At 48.5% G+C, this 11,401-nt stretch overlaps 1 protein-coding gene across 1 annotated transcript in view; it reads left to right on the top strand.

Moving 5' to 3' along the window:
* Positions 1-569: 569 nt before the first annotated feature.
* Positions 570-11,401, top strand: part of LOC146175128 (uncharacterized) — a 296,797-nt gene continuing 285,965 nt past the window's right edge. The window contains exon 1 of the mRNA XM_084584578.1: positions 570-813. Within this exon, the coding sequence (XP_084440704.1) occupies positions 747-813 (67 nt within the window). The 5' untranslated portion in view covers positions 570-746. The remainder of the gene's footprint in view (positions 814-11,401) is intronic.

Raw genomic sequence — 11,401 nt, 5'->3', positions numbered from 1 at the left:
GTTCGTCTCTCGTCTCTTGTGTCCTCGTCTTTTTCGGCGCTATAGTGTATAGGAACTATGTACCTACAAACCCAAAAAGCCACTCTACTTATCTATATTTCTACCCGTAGCTAACAAACGATGTGAACAATGATTTATGCTGCGAATGATATTTTTTTCGTTTATCTCTGCCTCGTGTTAAATTTATTTGGTGTTCCCTGTATCATAAACACCGCCTTCATCCGAATGGTCCCGACATCTTATTTCTTCGAAGCCATCGTGCGCGCAGTATAGACGAAGATTTGTCTTTGCGGTCCGTTAACATAGGTTGTGAAGGGAAGCAGAAAAATCTCTAAAACTGCTTTTGAAATAACGGGAAAATGCTAAAGAGGCAATAATGATGAACTATGGTGTTTCCTTGAGTATGATTTGCCCTGTCAGCTAAATTGCTAAACAGTTCGTGTTGACATAATGACTTGAAACTTAAACTAAAATTTAAATTTTCAGCTCAACCTTATTATAGGCAGCAAATGTATGAAGTAATGCGTCACCATGTACGGTGTCATAAGGTGCAGTAGGTATAAATTTGCTTCGTTCTTCGGGGGTTGTCTAAGAATCATCAGCTACTAGTTGCAGTGTTTAATGATTTAGAAAATAACCGGCTATTTTCTTCTCGCAAATTCTTTAGAGATTCAGTTTTAACGACTTTCTCTAAACTTAACATATATATATAAAGACAGTGGACAGGCAACAATCAGCTATCTGAAATGAGGCATTATGATATAATATTTATGGCCTGCTGCTTCACCTTGGTTGCAAGCAATGCGCAATGTGGTGAGTATTATCGAGGCGTCTGTAAAGACCTTCTCCTTATATATTCTACGCAGGTTTATAAAGCTTTATTACCTATGTGTTTTATAAGTTTGGGATTCTGCAGCATCGTGTAGTTTTATTTCTAAGCGCTATGTTAGTGAGGTTATAAAAACGTGTTGTTGAATTTACCAAAGCCGTAGACTTGTTCAAGTGAGCCTGATGTTATGGCCACGTATGTACGTGTAGAGGGTGACTTTTGATGCCGCTCTACCTGTATTTTTCGTTACGCTATATGACTCAAAATGAACCCCCAGACCACATTACGTTTGAATTGGTATTTTATTGACAATGAGCGCGACCTCAAACAGCCGATAGTTGCTTCAAAGGTGCACATTTTTCGCGGTGATAACATCCATGCAGTTATTCTTGCCTTTTGCTATGCTTATATACTATACTATATGCTATACTATACATTGGTACGTAGGGGCCTGTGTAACGTGGTAAATATTTTTCGCACAAATCCATAAGGCGGGATGGGAGCCACAGCAGAATGAGAGAGCCTGAAGCGTGATGCACATCGAGGGGGCGAATTTTATAACGGGATTGCTGGGAGCCTTGGGAGGCAAACAGTCTATCGCAAGCAATGTGGCCAGAATCGTTAGCGCGGGAGATGGCGTCAAGAGCATAAGTACTAGTGGCGTCGTCAGTAGCGGGTAGCGGTCCGTCGAAGTGGAGTAATGGGTGTCGTCAAAAGAGCAGATAAAAAGGAGAGTAGCCAGCGGCCTCATGACGAGAAGAGTTATAGACGAACGTTACAAAGGGTAGACTAATGTCCCAATCCCGGTGGTCGCAGGAGACGTACATTGAAAATATATCTATGATCGTACGGTAGAGGCGTTCTCTAATGCCGTTGGTCTGAGGGTAATAGGCGAGGTTAAATTTGTGGCGTACGGTACACACACGAAGTTGCTCGTTTACCACTGTGAAGAGGAAGCAGCGACCACGATTCGCAAGTAGTTCACGAGGGACACCCTCTTATAGTATCATGTCGTGGCGGAGAAAATCAGCGACATCTGTAGCGCAGCTAGTCGTGATTGCGCTGGTAATGGCGAAACGCGTGGCATAATCGGTCGCTACGGCGATCCATTTGTTCCCCGAGGCAAAGACTGGGAACTCCAAGCGAATCAACACCACAAGGAACAATCAGGTCAATCGGGATGGAGATTGGCTGCAGGTGTCCAGATGGCAATACGAATGGCTTTTCCGACGCTGGCACACCTCACACGCGGCCACATAATGTTGGACTGAGCTGCAGACAAGCGGCCAGTAAAAACGTTGGCACACGCTTTCATACGTGCAGAAAACATCTAAATATCCAGCAGTGGGAGCATTATTACATTGTTCCAGGATGATGGAGCGTAGATGTTTCGGAACGACGAGCAAAAGCTCAGCGCCATCAGGTCCCATATTGCGGCGGTGTAGTGCGTCCCCTTGGTGTACTAACATGGCGAGGACAGGTTCGGACTGCCCGGTAGTCAGACGGTCAATGATAGACCGGAGCGCAGAGTCCGAGCGCTATTTGTCGGCTATGTGGGTACAGGCCAATACGGACAGGGCGTATGCGTTAATGTCAGAGTCCGTAGAGAAGGTGGATTGAGAGGGTTGCGGGGCACGCAATCTGCATCTTGGTGAAGCCGACTAGAGATATAAATCACAGAAAATATGTATTCTTGCAACCTTAACGCCCAGCGTCCCAAACGTTCAGTGGGGTCTTTGAGTGAAGAGAACCAGCACAAGGCATTCTGTTCCGTCATAACAGTAAAGGGTCTCCCAAACAAATAAGGGAGGAATTACGCAATAGCCCAAACACGAGCTACTCACTCCCTCTTTGTGACAGAGTAATTTTGTTCTGCCGTTGATAATAGGCGGCTGGCATACGCAATCACTTTGATGCGGCCGTGGTGTCGCTGAGCGAGGATAGCTCCAATGCCGTGACCACTTGGGTCAGTGCGGAGTTCGGTAGGGGCTAAAGGGTTAAAATGGGCCACGATGGGTGGATCAGTAAATAGCAGCGATAAATTCAGAGAAATCTGCAACTTGGTCAGGGCCTTAACAGAAACGTGCATTTTTTTAGTACAGCGGTGAGAGGGGAGCAAAGGCTGCGAAGTTCTGGACATAAAGACAGAAATACGAACATAAGCCGAGAAAACTTAAAAATTACTAGATGAACGTGACGTGGAAAAACTACGAACGGCGCGAATCCTATCAGGGTCAGACTGAACACCAGCAGCATTCACTAATTGGCCAAGAACTTTGATTTCCCGATTGGCAAAACTGCATTTCTTAGAGTTGAGTTGAAGGCCGGCGCGGCGGATTAGCTCGAGAATGGTAGAAAGGCTGTCAAAAGTGGACGAGAAAACAAAGACGTCGTCTAATTAACACGGACAAGTCGTTCACTTGAAGCCGCGCAGCAAAGAGTCCATCATTCGTTCAAAAGTTGCAGGGGCTTACATAAGCCAAAAGCATGACTTTAAATTGGTAAAGGAGTGATAAATGCCGTTTTTTTGCTGTCTCGTTCATCGACAGAGATTTGCCAGTACCCAGAGCGAAGGTCGATGGAGGAAAAGTAGCTGGCGCCATGTAAGCAATCAAGTGCATCGTCAATGCGCGGAAGAGTGTCGACGTGTTTTCTGCTCAACTTGTTGAGGTGGTGATAGTCGACGCAGAATCTCCAGCTCCGATCTTTCTTCTTTACTAGGTTAACAGGTGACGCCCATTGACTGATCGAAGGCTCAATAATGTCGTCGGCCAGCATCTTGTCGATTTCCGTTGAATCACCTGGCGCTCGAAAAGAGAGACACGGCACGGTCGCTTGTGAATAGGAGCAGCGTCATCGGTGTCGATGCGGTGGGCTACAACAGACGTTTGGCCAAGAGGTCTGGTCCCAATATCAAAAATGTCGCTATCAGAAAGCAACAGCTTGTAGAGCTTGTCGACAGAATCGAATTGCAGGTTGGCCGCAATCATGCTGAAAACAGGATCACGGTAGAAAGGAGACCTCATAGGAGCGGCAGCGGCTGTGCGGGTTGCAGAGGGAGGGTCGGAAGTTAGAGCTCAAACTTCACAGTCGGGCAGCGGGAAAATTTCAGATAATGAAATTCCGTCGGGAAGGACTTGGGTCGACAAGCTGAAGTTGAGGACTGGGAGACTGGTGCGATTCTGAGATACGTGTACGACGAGGTGTGGAAGGATGACGTGTCGATGCTGCACGACATCTGTAATGCGGCATGCCAGGTAGTTTTCATGGGCACGTGGGAAGAAGGGCACATAGGAATGTAGACAATAGCTTCAGGAGTGAGACGGGAATATTTTGCTGAGCGGAGGCGATGTTGCGTGAAGAGGTCTTCAGTGAAGAGGGGAAGGTCCAGGCATAGAATGTCGGTTGTGCAGTCAATAAGGGCTGAGTGAGCGGTCAAGAAGTTAAGGCAAAGGAATCAGGTCATGGGGGCATTCTTGAAGCACGGTGAATAAGACTGGTGTGTGATGACCAGCAATGGTTACGCGGGCGGTACACGTGCCCGGCAGAAGTCTGCCATTGGCGACACGAACGGTGGGTGAAACTGCCGGCGTCAGGACTTTCTTCAGGCGACGACGAAACGAGGAACTGAGAACAGAGTTGGTCACTGATGTCAATAAGGGCAGAGACAGAAACCCCATCCACAAGGATTTCGATGAGGTTAGACTATGGAGCAAAGATCAACAGAGGCTTTTCAGTCCGGGTCACGACTGCAGCATCAACTCCGTGATTTGCATCGTCTAGTTTTCCGAGAAGCGGCCGGCATAGGACAGTGAAGAACTACGACGAGGAAGAGAAGAACGAGATGGTCGGGTTTGCGGGGAAGGCGACCGGCTGGATGCAGGAACAGGTGGAACAGGATCTGCACGGGGCGCGTCAGGCTGGGGCGAGGAACGGCGCGGTACGGAGGCTCCACTGCGATTGACATAGTAGAATGGGCATGACGGCATCTACCAGCGGTTGCGGCAGTGACGAGAGATATGACCAGCACGGGAACAGTTGAAGCAGATTAGGCGATCGTCAGCGGTACGCCGTTCATTAGGCTTGTGGTAGCGGTATCGAGGCATAAAGCTGGGATTAGAGGCAGCAGTTATCACAGGAGGGGCTGAGTTGGAGTCGATGGTGTCCGGGACGGGGCCAGTAAAGATTCCCATATTAGCATCCTCCTGGCGAACAACAGCCTGGGTGAAGGATACCATAGGCAGGGCGTTGTCTGTGAGCTCCGATGAGGAAACAGCAGGAGCCATGGCCTCGAGTTCGCGGCTGACGATACGGGTCAAGTTTGGTTGGAAGGCTGATAGAGAGTAGGCAGGTCAGTACAGGACGAGCTAGCAGCTCTGTTCTGCAGGCAGTCGGAACGCGGACATATGAATTTTTGTTTCGTCTGCTCCAAGCGCCGGCCCACCTAAAGAACCGAGTCCACAGCAGAACAGTCTCTGCGCAAGAAGAGGTAGAAAGCGTCGTCGTCGTCGTCGGCTATACCCCATAGTATGCGGCCCACTTTGTCTTCCTCAGTCATAGCCGCGTTGACTTTTCGGCACAGGGATAGGACGTATTGTAGGCAGGAAAAAAACATTCAGATGAAATTTGGGCGCGAGGGTCCTCCTTCCGCAATTGGCGTTGTTCTGGGTGCCGGAGGCGCTGCTAAGAATAGCGTACAAGACGGCGCTCTACTTACCAAAAAACACATCATATGAAAAGCTGCTACAAATGGGCCTAAACAACACATTCGAAGAACTAACGAACGCCCAGTTAAGTGCGCAAATAGTCAGGCTCCAACAGACAGTCACCGGCCGCAAGCTCCTAGAGAGATTAGGACACGACGTAGAAGGGATCGTAGATTGAACAGCCGCCATTCCAGACGAGGTCCGTCAAACACTGGATGTCAGCCCCCACCGAGAAACATGGATCCCAACCTCTACGCCGCTAGAAGGCAGGCCAGGGCAGACTATGTGCAGCGGAACCTAGCCACAATGGAAAATACGGTATACACAGACGCGGCCCTATACCCATGGGACCGCAGGACCAGAAAGTTCAGAGTCGCGGCAGCAGTGGTAGACCACATGGGGGAACCAATCAGCCGTGCGACGCTAAGAAACTGTACGGTAACGGAGGGGGAGGAGGCTGCCGTAGCTCTAGCGGCCGTCGAAGGTTACCGTAGGAACAAGTCTCTCATAATCCTAACAGACTCCAAAGCAGCATGCAGGAACTACACCCGGGGCAAAATAGGCAAGGAAGCGCTGAGCATCCTCCTCGAAGCAAGGCTTCCAAATAAGACCTTAAGACACAGGATTTTCTGGATACCGGCACACACCGGGATAGAGGGTAACTCGAGGGTAGACAGCCTAGTTCGCGAGATCACGAACCGAGCAGGGCAGTCAGAAGCCCTGGAGGACCCCATAACGGTGGAACCAACGTATACAGAAATACTAAACTGCCACAGAGGGCGGGGATTCAAATACTCCCCACCCCACACATCATTAACACAGCACGAGGCGGTCTGCTGGCGGAGAATGCAAGCAGGGACATTCCACAATCTATACATACTACACAAGATGTTCCCTACATAATACAGAAACACATGTCCGTGGTGCGGGACAACCCCCACACTATACCACATCACATGGGAATGCGAACGAAACAGAGCCTTCCACAAACTAAATAACCCGAGTGCGGAACAATGGGAGGGTCTGCTGACCAGCAGCGAGCTCACGGCCCAAAGGGCACTGGTGCGGCACGCCTGCGAAGCAGCAAGACTCAGCGGTGCCCTGGAATAGGGGAGCCGACGTTGTGAAGAGGCCGAAGATATGAAGACATCGGCCCGCCGCTAATACCAGAAACTTTTTAGAGCAATAAATGTTTTCTCTCTCTCTCTTGGGCGCGAGGTGCCACGTCTTTCTCGACAGCAAGTTGGCGTCCAATACCCTTGCCGAAGAGGTCATTAAGGTATTGTTTGCATACGTCCCAACATGTCAGCTCGTCTTCGTGCGTTTGAAAGCAGATGCGTGCGATTCCGGTCAAAGAAAATATGACATTTGTCAGCATGAGTGTTACATCCCAGTGGTTGTGCTTGGTTACTCGCTAATAGAGGGCCAACATGTCAATTACATCAACGTCGTCGGTACCGCAAAAGGCGCCCGGGTCCCGGGGATGAGCCATGACGATAGCTGGGGCGGCGGCCGAAGTGGGGGTGGCGTCTGTGGACATGGGGATGGTACAAGATGGTCCACTGCGGATTTCCAGCTTGTTGTACGGGATCCAATATTTCACCTCCACCAAAGATATTATGAGTGGAAATCGCGCACCAGTGGGCAACACCACTCCGGAATTAATGGGCACCGCTTAACCGCTCAACTAACACTCACCGTCATCTTCGTGCACCCCTCCAGACACTTCGTTCTTCACTTGTTGAGTGCCAGCATAGTAAACCATATATATATACAAGATAAGGTAGGGGCGCACAAAAGAAAACAACGGTTTATTTCCGACCTTTCGGCCGGGGCCCGGCCTTCGTCAAGGAATGCCGTTAAGGCATTCCTTCGTCAAGACATTCCTTGACGAAGGCCGGGCCCCGGCTGAAATGTCGGAAATAAACAGTTGTTTTCGTTTGTGCGCCTCTACCTCATCTTATACATATTTCTGAATCTTGAAAGACTTTTATGAAACATATATATATATATATCGAAGTAAATATTAATAATAATGAAAAAAGACAAAGTACAATCCCCAATGCTTTCCTTACCGACTGTTGGCTTCTTTCCTTCACACACACACACACACACACACACACACACACACACACACACACACACACACGCACACACACACACACATATATATATATATATATATATATATATATATATATATATATATATATATATATATATATGTGTGTGTGTGTGTGTGTGAAGGAAAGAAGCCAACAGTCGGCGAGGCTAAGGAAAGCATTGGGGATTGTACTTTGTCTTTTTTCATTATTATTAATATTTAATTCGATAATCACATAAATTAGTAATGTAATCTGTTCAGGAGAAAGATAATTAAACGCAAAGTAGAAGAAAAAACAACGTGCCGATGGCGGGAACCGCAACCACGACCTCCGAATATTGCATCCGGTGCTCTTCCAACTGAGCTACATCGGCCGCTGTCTCCCCTGCTACTTTCTTGGGCATTAATGTTGTCTGTACACGAACCTTGAGAGTGTTCACCAGCGCCACCCTCAACCAAAGCGGCGGACGTAGAACGTCCTGTGTTACCGCCAGCGTCACGTAGAACTTGATCAAGAGCAAGGGCGAACGCTGTGCTAGAACCCTCTTACGCTACCTATGGCTTCAAAACTGCCAGAACCGAGATCCCCGTAAGCTATAAGCAGATTAATGAAGGAGAAATGAGGGTGCTCGTTAAAATACATGAAGGAAAGAAGCCAACAGTCGGCGAGGCCAAGGAAAGCATTGGGGATCGTACTTTGTCTTTTTTTTTATTATTATTAATTTTTACTTCGATAATCACATAAATTAGTAATGTAATCTGTTCAGGTGAAAGATAATTAAACGCAAAGTAGAAGAAAAAACAACGTGCCGATGGTGGGAACCGAACCCACGACCTCCGAATATCGCTTCCGGTGTGCTCCGTTCCCCTTCATTTATCTGCTTACACATATATATATATATATATATATATATATATATATATATATATATATATATATATATATATATATATATATATATATATATATATATATATATATTGTCACGGACAAGAGGGCTAGATGTGACTAAGACGACGGGATGAAGCGCAACAAGCAGGCAAAGTTCCGCGCACAGCACGCGAAACCACTTCGGCGTCCTTTTCTTCCAGGTGTCACCTAAAACATCTGGGACACCAGGTGGCATTACTCCCCCTCCTAAAAAAACGAAATCACAGACTGGGCGCGAGCGATGGGCGATGCAAGTCAGTACAGAAAACGAATATAAAACAGAGGCGGTGCCCTACACAACTAAACGAGTGCATAGTACACCGCACATTACTGCGTGAAATACGGTTTCATGCGGACAACGTGCACCACCTCGGAGCGTGGTTGTCGACGAACGGCTCAGTGTGTGCGGAATACAGTGAGCCTTGATCGGGTGGCGGTAATGGCGCCGAAGCAGTGGCAGGGCGTCGCGCCATATCTGCATAAGTTGGACGCAGGTACTCCGCGGGGAAAGGTTGTGGATCAGCGGACGCTACCGAGGGCTTCAACGCTTGAAGCTCTTCGCGGACAATGCTGGCTACAGAGCCGACCGTCGGCTGTGGAGCACCGGAGAGCTTCTGGATCTCTTCGCGTACAACTGAACGGATGATGTCGCGTAGGTTCGGGGTAGCCCCGAAGGCCGAAAACGGCTCCACAACCGAAGCGGCGACCACCGGCCTGTCGTAAGTGGTAGACCGCTGCTGGAGCATCCTCTCTATTGTGACAGCTTCCAAAAGAAACTCGGCAACCGTCCTTGGTGGATTACGCACGAGGCCAGCGAACAGTTGCTCTTTAATACCGTGCATAAGGTGGCGCACCTTTTTGTCTTCGGTCATGGCCGGGTCAGAACGTCGGAAGAGCCGGGTCATGTCCTCCACATACATGGTCACAGTCTCATTTGGCATCTGTATACGAGACTGTAGAGCCCTTTCTGCGCGTTCTCGCCGATCCGCGCTGGTATAGGTCTCACGAATTCGTCGGCAGAACTCACGCCATGATGTTAGGGCGTCTTCTCGGTTCTCGTACCAAGTACGAGCGCCATCTTCCAGGCTGAAGAAGACATTTCGAAGCTTGGCGGCGTCGTCCCACTGATTAAACGAGGCGACCCGTTCAAATTGGATAAGCCAGTCTTCGATGTCTTTGCTCTGACTGCCGTGGAAGGGCTGAGGCAGTCGTGGATTTTGCAGGGTGTAGTAAGTTGGAGCTCCTTGCATAGCCGGTCGAGGGGCGCCTGCGGTGTTGAACTCCAACGGCCCGTGCTCAGGTGGTAGGCCTAGGTTCCTCTGGCTAGCGCGGTGAACAGGAGTGTCGATTGGCACAGGACCTGAATCCTGGGTATGCGGAGGAGTTCGGGACATATACTGGGATCGATACCCTGCGCCGACACCAAAATATGTCACGGACAAGAGGGCTAGATGTGACTAAGACGACGGGATGAAGCGCAACCAGCAGGCAAAGTTCCGCGCACAGCACGCGAAACCACTTCGGCGTCCTTTTCTTCCAGGTGTCACCTAAAAACATCTGGGACACCAGGTGGCAATATATATATACAAGTGAAATATTGCTTCATACCGTTTCCAAGTTTATTTTTAGTCGACGGTTCGGAAGGAGCCCTGCCTTTTTCAAGAGTCTTGAGAAAGGCAGGGCTCCTGCCGAAACGTCGACTACAAATAAACTTGGAAACAGTATGAAGCAATTTTTCACTTGTATGTAACCTCTAGCAACCAAGTACGTCTATTTACTTATGCTATATATATATATATATAGACATGGATTGCTGGTTACTAATGCGCCAGAGTTAAATTCAAACAGGATGTCACACAACTTTCCCGATTATCTATTTTATTCCAACAGTTTCGGACGGTGGACCGTCCTTCTTCAAGGTAGAATTGAGTATGGAGAATAAGTCTGCACATTACGCCACTGTTAGGAGAGGGAGAAGGAATTCTCGCTCTCCGTCTTTGGAGATGCAAACATTACTGAATAGATAGAAAGGGCGAAAAGCTCCAGTTGATTATTGGCTGGTGATGCAACAAAGACGGAGAAAGAGAGAAACAAAAAAAAGAGGGGGGGGAGAGAAAAGGGGCAAAAAGGGAAAGTGGAGAGCCGACGAATGTTACATACGCGCCGTGCTTCCACGAAGACGACACTAAAAGCGAGACAAGTCTCTCTCGAAGGAAAGTTCAGAATAACATAAAAAAATAAAAAACAATGAAAAAATAAAAAAAAAACTGAAAAACAGACAACGCGAGCATGCACACCAGGACGGCCCGCTCCCCAGCGGTGCAGGTGTTCAAGAAACCGTTGGGATAAGAGTTATGTGTTCTAGACGGAGTTGTTCCACCCCGCGACACGCCAGCGATCGGAGCCAGGGCGGCGCGTCGCCGCGGCGACGAAAGAGCCGTCGGCCAGACGAAACCCGAAACCCGATGCCGCAGCCCGGCATTCGCGTCAAGTGGTTCCCGCGAGCGTGTCCTAAGTGAAGACGTTTGTTGCGGGATAGAAAACCGACCAGAAGGGGGAGGCCAAGGAGCTAAATAACGAACAGTATAGTATGCGTGAGAAGGAGGAAATTCTTAGGAGCGGTTAAATGGGGGAAGATAAAGGCCTTGTCTATTAGTTATGTAGGCTTTTCAGAAAGGCAGAGTTGCCCAATGTTTCATCAATTCCATGGGTTAGAGTCTGAAATTTGTGTATGAAGTATGATTCTCTTAGTTCTCTTTGTCGATTTGTTTGGAAGCCTGATTGAAGGAGAATGACCCGAATGTTTTCGAAAGTGTGGTTTGGAAGGCACA

This window comes from Amblyomma maculatum, chromosome 11 (genome assembly GCF_055883805.1).
Source record: "Amblyomma maculatum isolate TAMU_Amacu chromosome 11, ASM5588380v1, whole genome shotgun sequence".
Classification (NCBI taxonomy): Eukaryota; Metazoa; Arthropoda; class Arachnida; order Ixodida; family Ixodidae; genus Amblyomma; species Amblyomma maculatum.
This window is presented reverse-complemented; position numbering and strand designations above follow the sequence as displayed.